The 25,094-nt window shown below is 41.5% G+C and overlaps 2 protein-coding genes across 17 annotated transcripts in view; both read left to right on the plus strand.

Moving 5' to 3' along the window:
- The window catches only part of LOC126237344 (proline-rich protein HaeIII subfamily 1-like), a 388,790-nt gene that overhangs the window by 275,606 nt on the left and 88,090 nt on the right, over window positions 1-25,094 (plus strand). The window lies entirely within an intron of this gene.
- Window positions 1,883-24,113, plus strand: LOC126237339 (proline-rich protein 2-like). 9 transcript variants are annotated; one of them, XM_049947366.1, is made up of 5 exons: window positions 1,883-2,004; window positions 4,423-4,636; window positions 15,747-15,815; window positions 15,885-15,932; window positions 23,776-24,113. In XM_049947366.1, exons 1-5 carry the CDS (start codon window positions 1,966-1,968, stop codon window positions 23,967-23,969), a joined length of 564 nt encoding a protein of 187 aa, XP_049803323.1. In that variant the 5' UTR covers window positions 1,883-1,965; the 3' UTR covers window positions 23,970-24,113. The 9 variants fall into 9 exon arrangements, with proteins under 9 accessions (XP_049803323.1, XP_049803322.1, XP_049803318.1 ...); XM_049947365.1 differs by lacking the exon at window positions 15,747-15,815 and having other exon boundaries at window positions 4,423-4,684; window positions 15,864-15,932; XM_049947361.1 differs by having other exon boundaries at window positions 15,747-15,932.

The following is a 25,094-nucleotide window of genomic DNA, read 5'->3' on the forward strand; positions in this document are numbered from 1 at the left end:
ATAAAATGCATACATGGCATATCTATAGAGTATAAGAAGCAGTTCCAGCACATACACGGTAATTATTGGAAACAAGTGATGATCGTGAAAGTACCACTAAACTGTATGACATAGATAATGATTACATACTCAATTATATGAGCAGACCACGCTTAAAATACAAATAGCAGTTGTAAAAAGTAGTCAGCTACATATTTTGGTAGCATATCGTATTTTTCATAATACAAAAAGTTGTTATATATTAAGAAAAGATAAGAGAAATTGGAAAAAAATTAGAGCAAAACAGCGTTTTTGTATGTTCTTTCCATTTTAAAAACCTATGAACTGTCATTTGTACGTAAATGGTCAATATTTTATCGCCCTTTCCTTGATAGCAGTACAACTGTTGTAAAAACTGAAACACCATACATATTCTCCAAAAAGATAATGAAAGAAAGTGATTTTGTCCAAAAAGTTTAAAAAGTACATGTGCATTTATGCTTCTCATATTTACAGTAATGTTTTGTCAGAGACTATTTGGCTTATAATAAGATCTCATTGCCCCATTGCATTTACTTTTACTTTTTGATATGGTAATTAGTTCTGATACGAGTATTTAAACGATAAACTTTGACTCATAGGTCACCTTTCCAAATTATTTTCAGACCGATGTAAGGGTTTTTCATTCAGTATCGAGTAACTTATTAGTCCTCCTCATACCATCCTAAAACCTGGAGTACTTGCTTATATATGGAGCACATATTGTGCAACTGTAAAAGCAGTGCGTCAACAAGTGCACCTCCATATATCGCTGTTAGTCTTATAAATGCACTAAATGTCAATGTACGGTTGAAGCTAAACTTGTTACGTTTGAAGATCTTTTTGCTGTTACAAGTTGAAGGATGAACCTGGATGGCTAAAAAAGAAATGACTCCAACGAACAAAAGACAGGATATAAATGTTCGCAGAACAACAAACGAATATTATAATTGAGCAAATGACATATTACGAGGTCACGGTGATCCTCCCAAACATAAGTTGACAGTGGTTTGCCGTAGTTTCCTGAACATTGAGCTACCGGCAATTAAAATGGAAAGGAGGCTTGCAGTTATGGGATAGAAATTAGATCACAACGGGAAAAACAAACATACGATGTGGAAAATCGACCGCACCTTGTTCATACAGTGTGTGCTGCAATCAGCTTGGTTAAACAAACTGACGGCCACTGAAAGCTTTGCAGGAAGTTCGATGTAAGGCCTCTGCCAAACTCGACAATCCTTTATGAGAGCCGTCTTCAGAGACCCACTCATGTTCCAAATATCTGTGAGAATAAGACTATGGACCCAAAAGCATCAGTATTCCCCAACCGTATCTCTAAAACTTAACTATTAAGGACACATGCGACAAACTGAAAAGTGTGTACAGTGACACAGCTGTGGAAAAAATTCTGCAACAGGTAAAGAAATGGTCCTTAGGGGAGCCGGGGGCGCCAGTGGTATCCTTTCTGAAAAAAAACTGTAAGCTTGTGTTAGTGAACGGCTAGGACGAAAGATCATAATCTTTTCAATATCTGGAACAAAGAACTTGCATGATTGGAACAAAGTAAATCGTATACTATTCGTGAGACACACTGCACCGAAGATTCACGTAATCACAAGCTTTATTTGAAATGCAAAACCCTACGCTGAGAGGTGTGGGATACAATGTCACCAGAAAAACCTGATGTTACACCCTGGGCGCTAATGAGCTTCCGATAGGACCACAGACGTAGCGTGCTGAGGCAGCATGAAGCCCGGGAATAAGCGTGTGTCGAAGAACAAAGGAGCAAATGAGAGCTATACAGTTCGTCGCAGCTGTCTTCCGTGACCTTCTCATACAATCAGATCCCAAAATGACTGTCATGTTCGGTTCGACTACACCACATCACGCAGTGGCGAGCCTTATAAAAGCTCTGCAGCCGGCGTTCACCTCAGCACTTCCATCAACATGAGGGCGACAGTGGCAGCTCTCCTCCTGTGTCTTGCGGTGAGTAGTGTGGAATGAGAAAAGCACGAATCGTAACTGGCGCTCCATTTGTATTTTCTACCACATTAACAACTACGTATATATCTCAGGCGAAGCATATACTAAGATGTAAATTTTGTTGCACTTCTTTCACGTGTATAATAATAACAGGCACACATACACAGGGTGTCTCTCCTACGAGTGATAGGCTTATTTTCTCTGGTGTTTCGGCAGACATTTTCAATTTCGTTTTGCAATGTGTAGCTGGTATCGGCCCAAAAAAACGTTGCTCATAAATGTCTTTCAAGCGACACTCAGTGTCGTCAGAGAGCCCCGCTTTGCTTCCAATTACAAACAAAATTATTTTCAAAACGCAGTTTTACATGTAGCGTGGTCCCACATTAGTGCGATATTCGTTTTATCGATACGCATCAACAGCGACAGTAAAACACGAAGAACAACCAGTACTCCAGCACCGACTGAGCAGCGCTGATGCATAGCGGTTGCAGTCAGCATGGGTCAGGTCAGTACTGTTGTTGCTGGACTACTGGTTTGAGTTTTTATGTCCCTGTTAATGTATATCGATAAAACGAATATCGCTCTAGCCCAATATGCCAACGCTCTACCTAACAGGCGGAATTTGACAATTCCGCTATAAAAATCGTTTTGTTTGAAACGAGAAGCAAAGCGGGGCTTTCCGTTGACACTGAACGGCGTACGAAAGACGATCTGAGATAGATTTGTTTGGGCTGTTTCGAGCTGCTCCTTACAAAAACCAAATTCCGGGTATCTGCTGAAACACGGGAGAAAATGCACCTGATGTCTCTTAGGAAAGACAACCTCTATACATACTACACTTTCTCTAATGGCGACGAGTGAGATTGTGATTGATTATTTCTCTGTGCATGCAGTAGTCAAATTGATTTTAGCTTGAAAAAGTCTAAATAGGTAGAAGTCAGATGCAGTATTGCGGCCAAGGATTTTCTCCTTTTGTCCAGATCTACTAGTTATAAGTATGTATTCGGTATACAGTGCAGTCAGGAAGAGTCTCAAAAGCTTGTAAAAGTGCCGCAGGGTAAGTTGTGCTGAGTAATAATTGTTATGAAAAAAATCGACATGTTGCTTTGTTTCAGAGTAAATTAGTAATCAAGTTAGCCGATCAGGCCAGTCGCGCGCAAACTCAAGTGGCTCGCAAGGACAATTTGTGTCGGCTGTTCTCGTAGCGTAGACGATAGCACTCAAGACCGCTCAGCTTTTGTCTCGGGTTCGGGCCTTACTACCTCCCCATGTCCATTTTCTGTATCGCTCTCTTGCTTGGTTTTAGGAGACGAAACGAAAAACACATTTGGTGACACCGTCTCCGGCGGGCGGCGTGAATATACGCACGCAACGGCCTGTTGCCTAACGTCAATGCTAATTAACTCAGTACAAATTATCGATTTTTTTTAATAATTATTTCTTAGCACAACCTATCCTGCAATACCCTTAAGCCTACAAGCTTTTCGCACTTTTTCTGACAACTCTGTGTCAGTGGCATTTTCCTTCGGCCATTTGCCAGGTAAGACGGTCAAGATTTCTGTAATACTTTCCTTAATTACAAACATTGAGACAGTTAACTTATATGGCCCGGATATTAAGTACGACTCTGAACTCGCGTTCGGGACGAAAACGATTCTAATTTCCACTGGCCATTCAGATTTTACATTTTTGTCTTTTGCCTAAATAGCTTAACGCAAATTTAGCGCTGCTTTCTTTGCAAGAAAACACGACGAATTTCTCTCACGAATCTCAGCTTGCGCTCCGTCTCCAGTAACGCTGTTGTCGACAAGTTATTTCCTTTTTCCTCGCGTTTGTGAAAATGTATGCATCACAAATTCAAATACAGCTGCTTGGTAGAGGAACGATGTTTAGTTTTATCACATCGTTGTTGCCAGCTGCTTCAGCAGCCGTTAATTGTATCTTTCCATGTCTTCACCGATGCAAAAATCTACTGTAGCTCTAATGAAAAAGTTTTGCACGACATTTGAGATAGGCGATAAGTCGTAGATAGTGCCCTCGTCTGTGAGGTGTACCAGTTTGCAAGCCGTGATGTTATCTGACAGATTCCCCATTTCACAAGTGTGGCCGATTTCTTTAAGTATATTAAAAAAATGCGAATAATTCGGCACCAGGAGTGGCGACCATTTATCTTTTGCATGCAGCTTCTTTGCTGACATATTCAGAAGATGTCAAAAATAACTCTTCTAACACGCATTATTGTAGATCTATGGATATTAAACAAGATCACACATCACAGGGTGCATGTAATCAGGAAGCCTGGTAAGGCTCATGGGGCCAATTTGTATTACAACCTCAACTGATAGCCAATAATATTGATTTTATATGATTCTTTCGAAACTGAATGAATGATATACTCTATAGTACATGTTTTTACGGTAGGTATCAGCATGCCGCAGCCAAGAGACTCCACCAGGCCCTCCTGGACCAACTGAAGGGCCACAACCAACTGGTCCACCTGGCCCACCAACTGGAGGACCTGACCCAACAGGCCAACCCACTGGAGGCCCTGAACCAACTGGACCACCTGGCCCACCAACTGGAGGACCTGACCCAACAGGTCAACCCACTGGAGGCCCTGAACCAACTGGACCACCTGGCCCACCAACTGGAGGACCTGACCCAACAGGCCAACCTACTGGAGGTCCTGAACCAACTGGAGGGCCGCAGCCAACTGGTGAACCTCAGCCTACTGGTGGACCTCAACCTACTGGCCCACCAGCGCCGCCATCTGGGGGACCCGGTCGTTTTTGGCGTGGTGTGGTCTGAAGATTCTGCATCAGTACAACTCTGAAACATCAAAAGATTTCATCCACAGAATTTGGAAACAACTGAATCACAGCTTATTGATGGAAATGTTCTCGTAATCTCATTGTAAATTTATTTCTCATTAAACCAGCAATGAAAAATCTCCATCGACTTTTGTATCTATCGCGAAATTTAATAAGCAACCGCTTGATAAACAACATAAGTTTTAACTCAATCTCAAACTGTTTGCAAAAGAATGCAGCTCCCTCCCGCCAGAGGTTCGAGTCCTCCCTCGGGCATGGATGTCTGTATTGTTTTTAGCATAAGTTAGTTTAAGTAGTGTGGAAGTCTAGGAACCGACGACCTCAGTAGTTTGCTCCCTTACGAATTCACACACACACGAATGTAGCTGTTCACAACCTGAAAATAATAAATCTTAAGTAATGTTCATAATTTAACCAGTTCTTAGTTGCGTATTTTGTAGTTTCAGAAAGTGATTTATATGGTCAGAACCCACAAATCGTGAGTAATATAGACATTTAGGGAAGTCAGTAACAGAATGATCCGACCTTTGATTCCATGCCACTCTGCATATAACACATGTCATAAGAATGAGTCGTAATATCACACAGGATGAAACAAAAAATGATCATCATTGTACTGTGAAGTAGTGAAGAAAGCTTGCAGTGCTGAACCAGGCTGGCTTATGTGGCACTCAACCGAAATCGCAACGTTCCGGTGGATGTCTGCCACATATTATTCTCTGGAAATTGTTACTACGTCAGCGAATTGGTCTCTAGCTGGTCTGTGTTATTTATCTTCGGATCATAACATTTATTGGTTTGTAAAACGACCGAAGAAATGAGACAACAGCTTGATTTCATACTGTAGCAGATTGTAATCAGATGTTTTCTGTATCAGCATGATAGTTCTGTTATTTACCAAGCAAAGACGATTCCATTGTAATTCGAAGAAAATTAACTGACATTTCTTGACATGCCTAACACTGCTTCATTCCGCATACGTAATACGGACTAGAATGTAGGCTGTGTACCGTAACAGGTCAGCAATATCTGATCATTATCCTTCCGGGAAATTGGAAACATTTTTATTACTGTTATGAATAAGACCACATAATTGTCTATGGGCAGGTATTGTGCTTGGATTATTTTTATGGCGTAACTGAAGCCACTTGCAATTCGTCAGTTACATGTCCTGAGTCAGTTACATATTCATATATTATGTGAATTTCTACTAGGTATCACCTTCCAAGAATTAAATGGCGTCTACGAAGTTTCGACACCATGGTTTCGTGAGACGGGAACAAAATTTCGCTTGTCCCTCAATGACTCCCACTCAGAGTAACTATTTGCTTTATGTTTATTATCAAATAATCTCTGTTTCGTTATACGCTGCTATGCGCATGGGTTAATGGCTGTTAGGTTCGCGGCGCGGAGAGGCCGCACGGTTAGAGGTACCAAGTCCTGAATTGCACGGTCCCTCCCCGCGGAGGTTCGAGTCCTCCTTCGGGCATGGGGATGTGTTTTTCTTAGCCTAAGTTAGTTTAACTTAGCTTAAGTGGAGTGTACGTCAAGGGACCGATGACCTCAGCAGTTGGTTCCGTTAGGAACAATAACACATTTGAACAGTTTTGTTCATCTAACGCTGTCGCACAGAATATATTATTACTTTCGTTAAGAAACATTGGTGCGGTACTTACTCAAATTCTTTTCCGAAATCTAGAAATACTGCATTGCCTGGCATGATACGTGGCTTTCAGAATACCGTGTGCGAATTGCGGGAGTTGGATTTTGTAGAATCCATGCTGTTGCCATGAAGGAGGTTATTCTGTTCGACATATCTAATTACGTTCCAGTTCAGAATCCACACATATTATAAAATGGATGTACTCTTGCAAGCTTCTGGGCTCTATCAGTTGCAACCAAGACTTTAATAAAATGGCAAAGGTAATGTAAATCAGATGGTTCAAATCGTTCAAATGGCTCTGAGCACTATGGGACTCAACTGCTGTAGTCATCAGTCCCCTAGAACTTAGAACTAATTAAACCTAACTAACCTAAGGACATCACACACATCCATGCGCGAGGAAGGATTCGAACCTGCGACCGTAGCAGCAGCGCGGCTCCGGACTGGAGCGCCTAGAACCGCACGACCACCGCGGCCGGCGCATGTAAATCAGAACACTTGGAGGAGTTGTGGTCCAAATAACAATTGATTTATTCTTTCTTAGCATCAAATGACAAATTATGGCTAAAGAAACGACACACAGACATTTTTATCTGCCACTCGCTTTATATTATTTGCAGTCTATGGTTCAGAAAGTGATCAACTGGGGATCAACACAACACATTAACTAGAACTAATCGCTTTATCTGACTTCATAAATATGAATCTGTGGTATGGCCAAAAATTACGCTACTATCAAGCATCTGTATCCTACTACTCTATAAAGAAACATATGGTTCCAAAGAACAGAGTGCTGAGAAGCGTATATTGGAGCCCTACGCCGTAGCAGCGAATACTTTACCCTTCCGCAGGTGAGGGCGGCACAGCACGACACGCTCGCCGAGCGCAGTCACGGACACCGGCAATCTGTTATTATTTGCGCGCTCCCGGAAACATGCATGTCCGCGGTCTCACGTTCGGTTGATTCGGAACGCAGGTACTTCCCTCGGAGCCTCTGAAACCTCGGTAGATTCCAGTGTGCAGGTGGACCCGTTCGCTGGTCTGACAAACCAATTTGATTCCGTGACACTACTATGTGTGACGGAATATGTCAAACGTTTAGACGGCCGAATCAAAACAAATAAGTACACTCAATCATAGCGCGTTGTGTGCGTGATGCAAGAAGTAGTACCTCTGACGGTTCAGATGGTGACTGGCACGGGCTCTAAGTGGCACAGTGGCAAAGGACACAAGTCTCACCATCAAGGTAAAGACCGGCCATTCTTTATTAGCGAAGCGCCAGTACAAGAGTGATCTTCCCTTTCTCTACAGCTTTCCTCCGCAGCTCGGTAGCACAGCACATTTGCATGCTTAGGCTACATCCACTTTAGCACAAGGCAGTCACGAGTTGGAGCTCGGCAATCGAAGCTGGGAGACCGCCCCCCTGCTCTGCATACACAGGTTTGACCAACCAGCGACTTAAAAAATTAATTGGGAGAAAGGAAAAAAAAAGATTCAGCTCGCGCCCTCTTTCCCACACGTTTACTCTATGTCTTTGCTAAATGATGAATTGGATAGAACCACAGCCTTCAGTAAAAAGATCGTTATCTCCCCTGTTGCGTCCACTTCGTACTTTCTAAAGAACAGCCATAGACTCGCTTAAAGGCTCGTGCATCCACAAGTAAGTTCTGTAGCTGATTCTGGACGCCTGGCAGCCACTACCCTGCCCCACGGAATTCGCAAAAACTCTCAACCGTCTCATCCGCTTTCTATGCAACAACGGCCGATACTCTGCTTTACTGCCGGCCATCAGATCTTACAATGCGCCGGTCAACGCTGCGACGACTCTTCGGCCCTAGTCATCCTACTTGGACGTGGCCGCCGTGCGACCGGCGCCTCCCAATCTGTCTGCACAACGAGACCTGGGGACTTGGCTGTTGGCAAAACCTTTCACCCAGGTTTCGGAGAAAAAAGCTCCCCTCGGCTCTCAGCCGCCGTACACTTTTACTGCTGTCAAATAACTCGGCACCCTCTTCTTTCGAACTCAGATAAAACCTACCGCTATGCTTTCACTAGAGCACACAAGTCAGAGCGTTAACCACTGCCACCCATTTCAACCCATGAATGAAGTCAGATCGTATCAAATGAAGCAACCAAGTAATAATGATCACCTTCTCTATGAACACTAAGCAGCATGACACTGTGTCAAAAGTGAGAGTGTTCTGCAATCTCTCACACTGATAAGCCAAAACATCCTGGCTACTGCCCACTGCGACGTCTCTGTTCTTGTGCAGAAGGGTCAATATTCAGGAAATATGGGAAATGCAGAAGTTCCTATGCGAGACAGCCTCTGAAGAAGAGAAGTTGTTACACGCTGCACGTACAGTAATACTACTACCTTCGTCGATTGCACTATGAGCTGAACATAACGAGATGGCGTAGAGGTAAAGCCACGCGGCCCCCAAAGAGGAGGGCCGTCGTTTAAGCTCCTCGCTTTCCGCTGCTCTGTGGTTTCCTTAACCACCAGGAGGGTTCCTATCGACAGCACACAATCAATTCCTTTCCTCATCTTTGTTGTCCAACTTTGTGCAACGCCTCCAACTTATTTACCTGTTTATTTAAATTCATCATATTAGGGCTTTCTGATCCCTTCCTACATTTTTAATATGCCAAAAGTAATAAAATGGTATTAATAGAATTAAAAATAAATGAATCTATGTAATGACAATAAACTGACTAGGAACTAATAGCGTTAATGGTAATACTACTACCGTTGCTTTCCCTGCTACTGGCCACAGTAATAATAATAATAGTAGTAATGCTTTTGTGGATCAGAAAAACTATGTTTGAACAGGAAAACGGTCAATAAAGCCACTGAGGAAAAGGAACGCAAAATCCTAAGATAATTTTACGCCCAAAAGTTGTAGGGGAGCTACATTACACAGATGCAATCAGAAAATCAAATAATACACAAACATCTGTAGTGACATTAGAAACCGCAGATTAAGATTCTGTAGACATACTGAAAAAATGAACCCAGACAAACTTACAAAACAAATAGCTTTTTGACAGCATGCGCAAAGATAAAATGTACAGGGTAAAATTTAATGCTGAGATCAAAAGTGATTCAAAAATTGCCAGAAAATACTGCTCAAAATCTTCAGATTCAATACTCTCAAATAGCAAATTGACGTAGACGAAAAGCCTAAAAGAATACTGGGACAACATGTTGTGAAGAGAGAAAGGACGCCCATAGAATGAAAGAAATATGGGCACAAGGGAAGGCAAATGGCGACCTTGTAGCCCTAATACGTTTATTTCCAAATAATAATAGTAATAATACCGATAGCAGGAGATTCAAAATGTACTTACAGGTGGACAAAAGGAATATTATGTGACCTAGAGAATTTAGTGATACAGAAATTTAGGCAGACTGCACCACCTAAGGACGTTTGTGACTCAGGACGTCTTGTTGATGTGAAGGATACATAGTTGTAACGAAATAATGAATGCATATACGACAAAGTAGAAAGTATTGTTGTATCTGTAGATATGTCACTGAATTTTGGATGGAGAATTTTCCCGAGCCGAGTTCTTGCTACTGAAAAAACAGAGAAAACAATTGAATGGATGAAGTGGGACAAAGCATATTTTGCTCTAATGGGATAGAGTGTTTTTGCTGTGTTATTCAGACAAGAGTGATGAAGTCGAGGGGACATATGAGGGAGACTATACTTTCATAATGTGATAGAAGATACTGAAAAGTCCTTGGGAATAAACATTAGTTCCGTTTTCATTAGTATGTGTAGTCTGAATAAAAATGCTTCTGAAAAGTCGCCTGATGAAAAAATATTGTCCACATACGTCTCATAAAGATAAATATTTCGTGATTTTTCTATAAGGCAATTCTATTTCATCCATCAAAAGTCACATATCTGAACAGCACTAACCGTAAAACATCTTTAGTTTCCGAGAATTTATGTAGTTTCCCACTTCACTTTGACTGTATTCGTCGAGTTTGAGGTCATCAAATCTTTCTGAGCACTTAAATTGATACTCTAAAAGTACTTAGTTTTTGAGAGTTCTCAGCCTTGTGGTGCAAGTGATAAAAGTGTTTACGTCCACAGCAAAATTCAGGTAAATTTGTCCAGCATTTTCTCATCTAATGGATGCACTTCTTTTATCGGTGGATGTTTGTGTATATTTTACTTTATCTTTTCTTGCACATCCTTCAATAGGTCAACCATCCAGATCGACGCATTAGATATTATTTCTTATACAAGTGAAAGCGCCAAGAGGAGAAGAAATTAAGATATACAAAAGCAAAAATTTTTAAAAAAGAAAAATAATAATGAAAGAGAGGGAGAGAGAAAGAGAAAAGCTGCATAAGTCCACAATGGGAAAAACAACCATTCGATGTTGAATATCGAACCTACCTAGTTCACATACAGTAGGTGCAGCGATCATCTTGGTTAAACAGATTGCCGGTTACAGAAAGCTTAGCGCACAGTTATGAGTATGGACACGCGTAAAATCAACAGTCCTTTATGACAGCCGTCTTCAGGGATCCAAACAGGGCACAGATATCAGTGAGAGTAAGACTAGGGCTCTAATATCTCAGTATAATGTGCTGTATAAGGTTCGTCGTGTCTGGATAACTGAAATGATTTATTGCTTCAAGTGATACCTGTACGTTATTGGTATTAATCAGGTATGTGATGGCTGTGCCTTCTCGTATTCCTTTCATGAACTGATAGGTAAGATACCAAAATGAAGGACTTCATTAAAAGACTTCATTAGAATCGAGTCTGCCTTAACATTAACAAATTGTAACTGAAACAATACCATTGTGAGGCTGTTCCATTTGTTGGTACAGAGCGATCAGCGTGAGTCAATGTCATCTGCGTACAACTCATGGACAAATGGTTCAAATGGCGCTAAGCACTATTGGACTTAACATCTGAGGTAACCATCCCCCTAGAATTAGAACTACTTAAACCTAACTAACCTAAGGACATCACACACATCCGGTAGGATTCGAACCTGCGACCGTAGCAGCAGCGCGGTTGCCGACTGAAGCACCTAGAACCGCTCGGCCACAGCGGACGGCACACATGGACATTTATGCCTCTTATGCCTCTTACGCGCCAGGTTGAGATTCATAGGAAGAATTCTAAGAAAATGTGACTCATCGACGAAAGAAGTAGCTTACAAAACGCTTGTTCGTCCGATTCTTGAGTATTGCTCATCAGTATGGGACCCTTACAGGTTGGATTAATAGAAGAGATAGACATGATCCAGCGAAAAGCAGCGCGATTCGTCATGGGGACATTTAGTCAGCGCGAGAGCGTTACGGAGATGCTGAACAAGCTCCAGTGGCGGACACTTCAAGAAAGGCGTTACGCAATACGGAGAGGTTTATTATCGAAATTACGAGAGAGCACATTCCGGGAAGAGATGGGCAACATATTACTACCGCCCACATATATCTCGCGTAATGATCACAACGAAAAGATCCGAGAAATTAGAGCAAATACGGAGACTTACAAGCAGTCGTTCTTCCCACGCACAATTCGTGAATGGAACAGGGAAGGGGGGATCAGATAGTGGTACAATAAGTACCCTCCGCCACACACCGTAAGGTGGCTCGCGGAGTATAGATGTAGATGTAGATGTAGATGTAGACTTCGGCTTTCTCGTATTAAGGGACTGGATACAGTCTATAGTAAAGAAGAGTGGACTGATGTACAGTACATAGATTTGATATTTCTTAGCGGACTATATTTATCGATATTAATAAAAACATCGAAGATAGTCACCAACATTCTATGCGAAGCACTAGACTTCACAAGCAACGAACTTCCTCAGGATGGCACACATAATGAGTATCATGGTGAAATTAAAAAATGCAAAGCACACAATGAAATGCATACATCGCATATCTACGGAGTATAAGAAGCAGTTACAGCACATACTCGATAAGTATGGAAACAAGTGATGATCGTGAAAGTAACAGCGAACTGTAGGACATAGATAATGATTACATACTCAATTATAAAAGCAGACCATGCTTAAAATACAAATAGCAGATGTAAAAAGTAATCAGCTTCATATTTTGTAGCATATCATATGTTTTCATTGTACAAAAACATATTATATATTAACAAAAGATAAGAGAAATTGGAAAAAATTAGAGCAAAACAGCGTTTGTGTATGTTCTTTGCATTTTAATAAACTATAAACTGTAATTTGTACGTAAATGGTGAATATTTTAACGCCCTTTCCTTGATAGCAGTACAACTGTAGTAAAAACTGAAACATCATACACATTCTGCAGAAAGATAATGAAAGAAAGTGATTTTTTCCAAAAAGTTTAAAAATTACGTGTGCATTTATGCTTCTCATATTTAGAGTTATGTTTTTGTCAGAGACTATTTGGCTTATAATAAGATCTCACAAACACATTGCATTTACTTTTACTTTTTGATATGGTAATTAGTTCTGATATGAGTATTTAAACGATGAACTTTGACTCATAGGTCTCCTTGCCAAATTATTTTCAAACCGACGTAAGGGTTTTTCTTTCAGTATCGAGTAACCTATTAGTCCTCCTCATACCATGGAGTACAGACGAGTTTCCTCCTTTAATAGACTACTTGCTTATGTATGGAGCACATATTGTGCAGCTGTACCAGCAGTGCGTCAACAAGTGCACCTCCATATATCGATGTTAGTCTTATAAATGTCTTTCTCATTTCTGGTCGTTATTGTGAAAAAACTGTAGACTCTGTAAATCAAAGTTTTTTCTCTTTCCGTATCGAAGAACTAAATGTCAATGTACGGTGGAAGCAAAACTTGGTAGGTTTTGAAGATTTTTTTTTCTGTTGCAAGTTGAAGGATGAACCTGTATGGCCCAAAACGAATTGCCTCCAACGAACAAAAGACAGGATAGAAATGTTCGCAGAACAACAAACGAATATTATAATTGAGCAAATGACATATTACGAGGTTACGGTGATCCTCCCAAACATAAGTTGACAGTGGTTTGCCGTAGTTTCCTGAACATTGAGCTACCGGCAATTAAAATGGAAAGGAGGCTTGCAGTTATGGGATAGAAATTAGATCACAACTGGAAAAACAAACATACGATGTGGAAAATCGACCGCACCTAGTTCATACAGTGTGTGCTGCAATCAGCTTGGTTAAACAGACTGACGGCCACTGAAAGCTTTGCAGGAAGTTCGATGTAAGGCCTCTGCCAAACTCGACAATCCTTCATGAAAGCCGTCTTCAGAGACCCACTCATGTTCCAAAGATTATGCTCCCTAAAGCATCAGTATTCCCGAACCATATCTCTAAAACTTAACTATTAAGGACACATGCGACAAACTGAAAAGTGTGTACAGTGACTCAGCTGTGGAAGAAATTCTACAACAGGTAAAGAAATGGTCCTTGGAAGAGCCGGGTGCGCCAGTGATATCCTTTCCGAATGAAAACTGTAAGCTTGTCTTAGTGAACGGTAAGACGAAAGACCATAATCTTTTCAATAGCTGGAACAAAGAACTTGCATGAATGGAACGAAGTAAATCGAATACTATTCGTGAGACACACTGCACCGGAGATTGACGTAATCACAAGCATTATTTGAAACGTAAAACTGTACGCTGAGAGGTGTGGGATACAATGTCACCCGAAAAAAACCTGATGCTACTGTCTGTGCGCTAATGAGAGCAAATGCAGCTTCCGATAGGACCACAGACTAACATGGCGTGCTCAGGCAGCATGAAGCCCAGGAATAAGCGTGCGTCGACGAACAAAGGAGCAAATGAGTGCTATACAGTTCGTCGCAGCTGTCTTCCGTGACCTTCTCATACAATCAGATCCCAAAAGGACTGCTGTCATGTTCGGTTCGACTACACCACATCACGCAGTGGCGAGCCTTATAAAAGCTCTGCAGCCGGCGCTCACCTCAGCACTTCCATCAACATGAGGGCGACAGTGGCAGCTCTCCTCCTGTGTCTTGCGGTGAGTAGTGTGGAATGAGAAAACAACGAACCGTAACTGGCGCTCCATTTGTCTTTTCTACCACATTAACAACTACGTATATATTCATATGCTAAGATGTAAATTTTCTCGCACTCCTTCTCTTACGTTTATAATGCGATCAGGCACACATATACAGGGTGTCTCTCCAGTGTTAGGCGTATTTTCTCTGGTGTTTCGGCAGATATTTTCAATTTCCTTTAGCAATGTGTAGCTGGAATCCGCCCATAAAAACGTTGCTCATAGAAGTCTTTCAAGTGACAAAAAATGGTTCAAATGGCTCTGAGCACTATGGGACTTAACATTTATCGTCATCAGTCACCTAGAACTTAGAACTACTTAAACCTAGCTAACCTAAGGGCATCACACAACACCCAGTCATCACGAGGCAGAGAAAATCCCTGACCCTTCAAGTGACACCCAGCGTCGACGGAAAGCCCCGCTTTGCTTCCCATTAGAAGCAAAATTATTTTCAAAGCGCAGTTTTACATGTGCGATATTCGTTTTATCAATATGCATCAACAGCGACAGTAAAACACGAAGAACAACCAGTACTCCAGCGTCGAGTGAGAAGCGCTGATGCATAGCGGCTGCAGTCAGCACGGGGCAGGGCAGTACTGATGTTGCTGGACTACTGGTTTGTGTTTCTATGTCCCTGTTAATGTATATCGATAAAACGAATATCGCGCTAGCCTAATTTGCCACCGCTCCATCGAACGGCCACATCAAATTCCGCTATAAAAATCGTTTTGTTTGTAACGGAAAGCAAAGTGGGGCTTTCCGTTGACACTGAACGGCGTACGAAATACGAGCTCTGCAGTATTTGTTTTGGCTGGTTCCAGCTGCATATTGCAAAAACGAAATTGAGAATATCCGCCCATACATGGGAGACAATGCAACTGATGTCTCTTAGGAGAGACACCCTCTATACATACTACACTTTCTCTAATGACGACGAGAGAGATTGTCATTGCTTATATGTCTCTGTGCTTGAAGTAGTCGAACTGGATTTAGCTTGACAAAGTCTAAATAGGGGGAAGCCAGATGCATTATCACGATCAATCATTTCCTCATTTTATCCGGATCTACTAGTTATAAGTATGTTTCGATACAGAATGAATGACATACTTTACAGTACATCTTTTTACCGTAGGTATCAGCATGCCGCAGCCAAGAGACTCCACCTGGCCCTCCTGGACCAACTGAAGGGCCACAACCAACTGGTCCACCTGGCCCACCAACTGGAGGACCTGACCCAACAGGCCAACCCACTGGAGGCCCTGAACCAACTGGACCACCTGGCCCACCAACTGGAGGACCTGACCCAACAGGTCAACCCACTGGAGGCCCTGAACCAACTGGACCACCTGGCCCACCAACTGGAGGACCTGACCCAACAGGCCAACCTACTGGAGGTCCTGAACCAACTGGAGGGCCGCAGCCAACTGGAGAACCTCAACCTACTGGTGGACCTCAACCTACTGGCCCACCAGCGCCGCCATCTGGGGTACCTGGTCGTTTTTGGCGTGGTGTGTTCTGAAGATTCTGCATCAGTACAACTCTGAAACATCAAAAGATTTCATCCACAGCATTTGGAAATAACTGAATCACAGCTTATTGATGGAAATGTTCTCGTAATCTCATTGTAAATTTATTTCTCATTAAACTAGCAATGAAAAATCTCCATCGACCTTTGTATCTACCGTTCTAGGCGCTCAGTCCGGAACCGCGTGAGTGCTACGGTCGCAGGTACGAATCCTGCCTCGGGCATGGATGTGTGTGATGTCGTTAGGTTAGTTAGGTTTAAGTAGTTCTAAGTTCTAGGGGACTGCTGACCACAGATGTTAAGTCCCATAGTGCTCAGAGCCGTTTGAACCATTTGAACCTTTGTATCTACCACGAAATTTAATAAGCAACCGCTTGATAAACAACATAAGTTTTAACTCAGTCTGAACCTGTTTACAAAAGAATGCAGCTCCCTCCCGCCAGAGGTTCGAGTCCTCCCTCGGGCATGGATGTATGTATTGTTTTTAGCATATGTTAGTTTAAGTAGTGTGGAAGTCTAGGGACCTCAGAAATTTGGTCGCTTACGAATTCACACACACACGAATGTACCTGTTGACAACCTGAAAATGATAAGTCGTAATTAATGTTCATAATTTAACCATTTCTTAGTTGCGTATTTCGTAGTTTCAGTTATTGATTTATATGGTCAGAACACACAAAGCGTGAGTAATATAGACATTTAGGGAAGTCAGTAACAGAATGATTCAACCTGAGACGGCACCCCTTTGATTCCATGCCACTCTACATATAACATACATCATAAGAATTAGTGGTAATGGCACGCAAGATGAAACAAAAAAAGTACAGTACGTGAAATAGTGAAGAAAGTTTGCAGTGCTGAACCAGGCTGCCTTACGTGACATCCAACCGAAATCGCAAGGTTCCTATGCCTTAACTAGAGCACACAAAAAAGAGCGTTAACTACTGCCAACCATTTCATCACATGAATGATGCCAGATCGTATCAAATGAAGCAACCAAGTAATAATGATCACCTTCTCTATGAACACTAAGCAGCATGACACTGTGTCAAAAGTGAGAGTGGCCTGCAATCTCTCACACTGATAAGCCAAAACATCCTGGCCACTGCCCACTGTGACGTCTCTGTTCTTGTAGGGTCAATATTCAGGAAAATTGGGAAATGCAGACGTTCCTATGCGCGACAGCCTATGAAGAAGAGAAGTTGTTACACGCTGCACGTACAGTAATGCAACTGGCTTCGTCGATTGCACTATGAGCTGAACATAACGAGATGGCGTAGAGGTAAAGCCACGCGGCCCCCAAAGAGGAGGGCCGTCGTTTAAGCTCCTCGCTTTCCGCTGCTCTGTGGTTTCCTTAACCACCGGGAGGGTTCCTATCGACAGCACACAACCAATTCCTTTCCCCATCTTTGTTGTCCAACTTTGTGCAACGCCTCCAACTTATTTACTTGTTTATTTAAATTCATCATATTAGCGCTTTCTGATCCCTTCCTACATTTTTAATATGCCAAAAGTAATAAAATGGTATTAATAGAATTAAAAATAAATGAATCTATGTAATGACAATAAACTGACTAGGAACTAATAGCGTTAATGGTAATACTACTACCGTTGCTTTCCCTGCTACTGGCCACAGTAATAATAATAATAGTAGTAATGCTTTTGGGGATCAGAAAAACTATGTTTGAACAGGAAAACGGTCAATAAAGCCACTGAGGAAAAGGAACGCAAAATCCTAAGATAATTTTTACGCCCAAAAGTTGTAGGGGAGCTACATTACACAGATGCAATCAGAAAATCAAATAATACACAAACATCCGTGGTGACATTAGAAACCGCAGATTAAGATTCTGTAGACATACTGAAAAAATGAACCCAGACAAACTTACAAAACAAATAGCGTTTTGACAGCATTCGCAAACATAAAATGTACAGGGTAAAATTTAATGCTGAGATCAAAAGTGATTCAAAAATTGCCAGAAAATACTGCTCAAAATCTTCAGATTCAGTACTCTCAAATAGCAAATTGACGTAGACGAAAAGCCTAAAAGAATACTGGGACAACATGTTGTGAAGAGAGAAAGGACGCCCATAGAATGAAAGAAATATGGGCACAAGGGAAGGCAAATGGCGACCTTGTAGCCCTAATAGGTTTATTTCCAAATAATAATAGTAATAATACCGATAGCAGGAGATACAAAATGTACTTACAGGGGGACAAAAGGAATATTATGTGACCTAGAGAATTTAGTGATACAGAAATTTAGGCAGACTGCACCACCTAAGGACGTTTGTGGCTCAGGACGTCTTGTTGATGTGAAGGATACATAGTTGTAACGAAATAATGAATGCATATACGACAAAGTAGAAAGTATTGTTGTATCTGTAGATATGTCACTGAATTTTGGATGGAGAATTTTCCCGAGCCGAGTTCTTGCTACTGAAAAAACAGAGAAAACAATTGAATGGATGAAGTGGGACAAAGCCTATTTTGCTCTAATGGGATAGAGTGTTTTTGCTGTGTTATTCAGACAAGAGTGATGAAGTCGAGGGGACATATGAGAGAGACTATACTTTCATAATGTGATAGAAGATACTGAAAAGTCCTTGGGAATAAACATTAGTTCCGTTTTCATTAGTATGTGTAGTCTGAATAAAAATGCTTCTGAAAAGTCGCCTGATGAAAAAATATTGTCCACATACGTCTCATAAAGATAAATATTTCGTGATTTTTCTATAAGGCAATTCTATGTCATCCATCAAAAGCCACATATCTGAACAGCACTAACCGTAAAACATCTTTAGTTTCCGAGAATGTATGTAGTTTCCCACTTCACTTTGACTGTATTCGTCGAGTTTGAGGTCATCAAATCTTTCTGAGCACTTAAATTGATACTCTAAAAGTACTTAGTTTTTGAGAGTTCTCAGCCTTGTGGTGCAAGTGATAAAAGTGTTTTCGTCCACAGCAAAATTCATGTAAATTTGTCCAGCATTTTCTCATCTAATGGATACACTTTTTTTATCGGTGGATGTTTGTGTATTTTTTACTTTATCTTTTCTTGCACACCCTTCAATAGGTCAACCATACAGATCGACACATTAGATATTATTTCTTATACAAGTACTAAGAAATAGTGAAAGCGCCAAGAGGAGAAGAAATTAAGATATACAAAAGCAAAAATTTTTAAAAAAGAAAAATAATAATGAAAGAGAGGGAGAGAGAAAGAGAAAAGCTGCATAAGTCCACAATGGGAAAAACAACCATTCGATGTTGAATATCGAACCTACCTAGTTCACATACAGTAGGTGCAGCGATCATCTTGGTTAAACAGATTGCCGGTTACAGAAAGCTTAGCGCACAGTTATGAGTATGGTCATGCGTAAAATCAACAGTCCTTTATGACAGCCGTCTTCAGGGATCCAAACAGGGCACAGATATCAGTGAGAGTAAGACTAGGCCACTAATATCACAGTATAGTGTGCTGTATAAGGTTCGTCGTGTCTGGATAACTGAAATGATTTATTGCTTCAAGTGATACCTGTACGTTATTGGTATTAATCATGTATATGATGGCTGTGCCTTCTCGTATTCCTTTCATGAACTGATATGTAAGATACCAAAATGAAGGACTCATTAGAAAAGACTTCATTAGAATCGAGTCTGCCTTAACATTAACAAATTGTAACTGAAACAATACCATTGTGAGGCTGTTCCATTTGTTGGTACAGAGCGATCAGCGTGAGTCAATGTCATCTGCGTACAACTCATGGACAAATGGTTCAAATGGCGCTAAGCACTATTGGACTTAACATCTGAGGTAACCATCCCCCTAGAATTAGAACTACTTAAACCTAACTAACCTAAGGACATCACACACATCCGGTAGGATTCGAACCTGCGACCGTAGCAGCAGCGCGGTTGCCGACTGAAGCACCTAGAACCGCTCGGCCACAGCGGACGGCACACATGCACATTTATGCCTCTTACGCGACAGAGGCTTCGGCTTTCTCGTATTAAGGGACTGGATACAGTCTATAGTAAAGAAGAGTGGACTGATGTACAGTACATAGATTTGATATTTCTTAGCGGACTATATTTATCGATATTAATAAAAACATCGAAGATAGTCACCAACATTCTATGCGAAGCACTAGACTTCACAAGCAACGAACTTCCTCAGGATGGCACACATAATGAGTATCATGGTGAAATTAAAAAATGCAAAGCACACAATGAAATGCATACATCGCATATCTACGGAGTATAAGAAGCAGTTACAGCACATACTCGATAAGTATGGAAACAAGTGATGATCGTGAAAGTAACAGCGAACTGTAGGACATAGATAATGATTACATACTCAATTATAAAAGCAGACCATGCTTAAAATACAAATAGCAGATGTAAAAAGTAATCAGCTTCATATTTTGTAGCATATCATATGTTTTCATTGTACAAAAACATATTATATATTAACAAAAGATAAGAGAAATTGGAAAAAATTAGAGCAAAACAGCGTTTGTGTATGTTCTTTCCATTTTAATAAACTATAAACTGTAATTTGTACGTAAATGGTGAATATTTTAACGCCCTTTCCTTGATAGCAGTACAACTGTTGTAAAAACTGAAACATCATACACATTCTGCAGAAAGATAATGAAAGAAAGTGATTTTCTCCAAAAAGTTTAAAAATTACGTGTGCATTTATGCTTATCATATTTAGAGTTATGTTTTTGTCAGAGACTATTTGGCTTATAATAAGATCTCACAAACACATTGCATTTACTTTTACTTTTTGATATGGTAATTAGTTCTGATATGAGTATTTAAACGATGAACTTTGACTCATAGGTCTCCTTGCCAAATTATTTTCAAACCGACGTAAGGGTTTTTCTTTCAGTATCGAGTAACCTATTAGTCCTCCTCATACCATCCTAAAACATGGAGTACAGACGAGTTTCCTCCTTTAATAGACTACTTGCTTATGTATGGAGCACATATTGTGCAGCTGTACCAGCAGTGCGTCAACAATTGCACCTCCATATATCGATGTTAGTCTTATAAATGTCTTTCTCATTTCTGGTCGTTATTGTGAAAAAACTGTAGACTCTGTAAATCAAAGTTTTTTCTCTTTCCGTATCGAAGAACTAAATGTCAATGTACGGTGGAAGCAAAACTTGGTAGGTTTTGAAGATTTTTTTTTCTGTTGCAAGTTGAAGGATGAACCTGTATGGCCCAAAACGAATTGCCTCCAACGAACAAAAGACAGGATAGAAATGTTCGCAGAACAACAAACGAATATTATAATTGAGCAAATGACATATTACGAGGTTACGGTGATCCTCCCAAACATAAGTTGACAGTGGTTTGCCGTAGTTTCCTGAACATTGAGCTACCGGCAATTAAAATGGAAAGGAGGCTTGCAGTTATGGGATAGAAATTAGATCACAACGGGAAAAACAAACATACGATGTGGAAAATCGACCGCACCTAGTTCATACAGTGTGTGCTGCAATCAGCTTGGTTAAACAGACTGACGGCCACTGAAAGCTTTGCAGGAAGTTCGATGTAAGGCCTCTGCCAAACTCGACAATCCTTTATGAAAGACGTCTTAAGAGACCCACTCATGTTCCAAACATTATGCTCCCTAAAGCATCAGTATTCCCGAACCATATCTCTAAAACTTAACTATTAAGGACACATGCGACAAACTGAAAAGTGTGTACAGTGACTCAGCTGTGGAAGAAATTCTACAACAGGTGAAGAAATGGTCCTTGGAAGAGCCGGGTGCGCCAGTGATATCCTTTCCGAATGAAAACTGTAAGCTTGTCTTAGTGAACGGTAAGACGAAAGACCATAATCTTTTCAATAGCTGGAACAAAGAACTTGCATGAATGGAACGAAGTAAATCGAATACTATTCGTGAGACACACTGCACCGGAGATTGACGTAATCACAAGCATTATTTGAAACGTAAAACTGTACGCTGAGAGGTGTGGGATACAATGTCACCCGAAAAAAACCTGATGCTACTGTCTGTGCGCTAATGAGAGCAAATGCAGCTTCCGATAGGACCACAGACTAACATGGCGTGCTCAGGCAGCATGAAGCCCAGGAATAAGCGTGCGTCGACGAACAAAGGAGCAAATGAGTGCTATACAGTTCGTCGCAGCTGTCTTCCGTGACCTTCTCATACAATCAGATCCCAAAAGGACTGCTGTCATGTTCGGTTCGACTACACCACATCACGCAGTGGCGAGCCTTATAAAAGCTCTGCAGCCGGCGCTCACCTCAGCACTTCCATCAACATGAGGGCGACAGTGGCAGCTCTCCTCCTGTGTCTTGCGGTGAGTAGTGTGGAATGAGAAAACAACGAACCGTAACTGGCGCTCCATTTGTCTTTTCTACCACATTAACAACTACGTATATATTCATATGCTAAGATGTAAATTTTCTCGCACTCCTTCTCTTACGTTTATAGTGCGATCAGGCACACATATACAGGGTGTCTCTCCAGTGTTAGGCGTATTTTCTCTGGTGTTTCGGCAGATATTTTCAATTTAGTTTAGCAATGTGTAGCTGGAATCGGCCCATAAAAACGTTGCTCATAGAAGTCTTTCAAGTGACAAAAAATGGTTCAAATGGCTCTGAGCACTATGGGACTTAACATTTATGGTCATCAGTCCCCTAGAACTTAGAACTACTTAAACCTAACTAACCTAAGGGCATCACACAACACCCAGTCATCACGAGGCAGAGAAAATCCCTGACCCTTCAAGTGACACCCAGCGTCGACGGAAAGCCCCGCTTTGCTTCCCATTAGAAACAAAATTATTTTCAAAGCGCAGTTTTACATGTGCGGTATTCGTTTTATCAATATGCATCAACAGCGACAGTAAAACACGAAGAACAACCAGTACTCCAGCGTCGAGTGAGAAGCGCTGATGCATAGCGGCTGCAGTCAGCACGGGGCAGGGCAGTACTGATGTTGCTGGACTACTGGTTTGTGTTTTTATGTCCCTGTTAATGTATATCGATAAAACGAATATCGCGCTAGCCTAATTTGCCACCGCTCCATCGAACGGCCACATCAAATTCCGCTATAAAAATCGTTTTGTTTGTAACGGAAAGCAAAGTGGGGCTTTCCGTTGACACTGAACGGCGTACGAAATACGAGCTCTGCAGTATTTGTTTTGGCTGGATCCAGCTGCATATTGCAAAAACGAAATTGAGAATATCCGCCCATACATGGGAGACAATGCAACTGATGTCTCTTAGGAGAGACACCCTCTATACATACTACACTTTCTCTAATGACGACGAGAGAGATTGTCATTGCTTATATGTCTCTGTGCTTGAAGTAGTCGAACTGAATTTAGCTTGACAAAGTCTAAATAGGGGGAAGCCAGATGCATTATCACGATCAATCATTTCCTCATTTTATCCAGATCTACTAGTTATAAGTATGTTTCGAAACAGAATGAATGACATACTTTACAGTACATCTTTTTACTGTAGGTATCAGCATGCCGCAGCCAAGAGACTCCACCTGGCCCTCCTGGACCAACTGAAGGGCCACAACCAACTGGTCCACCTGGCCCACCAACTGGAGGACCTGACCCAACAGGCCAACCCACTGGAGGCCCTGAACCAACTGGACCACCTGGCCCACCAACTGGAGGACCTGACCCAACAGGTCAACCCACTGGAGGCCCTGAACCAACTGGACCACCTGGCCCACCAACTGGAGGACCTGACCCAACAGGCCAACCTACTGGAGGTCCTGAACCAACTGGAGGGCCGCAGCCAACTGGAGAACCTCAACCTACTGGTGGACCTCAACCTACTGGCCCACCAGCGCCGCCATCTGGTGTACCTGGTCGTTTTTGGCGTGGAGTGTTCTGAAGATTCTGCATCAGTACAACTCTGAAACATCAAAAGATTTCATCCACAGCATTTGGAAATAACTGAATCACAGCTTATTGATGGAAATGTTCTCGTAATCTCATTGTAAATTTATTTCTCATTAAACTAGCAATGAAAAATCTCCATCGACCTTTGTATCTACCGTTCTAGGCGCTCAGTCCGGAACCGCGTGACTGCTACAGTCGCAGGTTCGAATCCTGCCTCGGGCATGGATGTGTGTGATGTCGTTAGGTTAGTTAGGTTTAAGTAGTTCTAAGTTCTAGGGTACTGATGACCACAGATGTTAAGTCCCATAGTGCTCAGACCCGTTTGAACCATTTGAACCTTTGTATCTACCACGAAATTTAATAAGCAACCGCTTGATAAACAACATAAGTTTTGACTCAATCTGAAACTGTTTACAAAAGAAAGCAGCTCCCTCCCGCCAGAGGTTCGAGTCCTCCCTCGGGCATGGATGTACGTATTGTTTTTAGCATATGTTAGTTTAAGTAGTGTGGAAGTCTAGGGACCTCAGAAATTTGGTCGCTTACGAATTCAGACACACACGAATGTACCTGTTGACAACCTGAAAATGATAAGTCGTAATTAATGTTCATAATTTAACCATTTCTTAGTTGCGTATTTCGTAGTTTCAGATATTGATTTATATGGTCAGAACACACAAAGCGTGAGTAATATAGACATTTAGGGAAGTCAGTAACAGAATGATTCAACCTGAGACGGCACCCCTTTGATTCCATGCCACTCTACATATAACATGCATCATAAGAATGAGTGGTAATGTCACGCAAGATGAAACAAAAAAAGTACAGTACGTGAAGTAGTGAAGAAAGTTTGCAGTGCTGAACCAGGCTGCCTTACGTGACATCCAACCGAAATCGCAAGGTTCCTATGCCTTAACTAGAGCACACAAACAAGAGCGTTAACTACTGCCAACCATTTCATCACATGAATGATGCCAGATCGTATCAAATGAAGCAACCAAGTAATAATGATCACCTTCTCTATGAACACTAAGCAGCATGACACTGTGTCAAAAGTGAGAGTGCCCTGCAATCTCTCACACTGATAAGCCAAAACATCCTGGCTACTGCCCACTGCGAC

Source organism: Schistocerca nitens, chromosome 2 (genome assembly GCF_023898315.1).
Source record: "Schistocerca nitens isolate TAMUIC-IGC-003100 chromosome 2, iqSchNite1.1, whole genome shotgun sequence".
NCBI lineage: Eukaryota > Metazoa > Arthropoda > Insecta > Orthoptera > Acrididae > Schistocerca > Schistocerca nitens.

Coding starts and splice junctions, on each gene's coding strand:
- LOC126237339 (XM_049947361.1), top strand. CDS start 1,966: ATGAGGGCGACAGTGGCAGCTCTCCTCCTGTGTCTTGCG. Junction 4,637..15,746: donor CCCTGAACCAACTGGACCAC/CTGGCCCACCAA, acceptor CAACTGGTCCAC/CTGGCCCACCAACTGGAGGA. Junction 15,933..23,775: donor AACAGGCCAACCTACTGGAG/GTCCTGAACCAA, acceptor AACCCACTGGAG/GCCCTGAACCAACTGGACCA.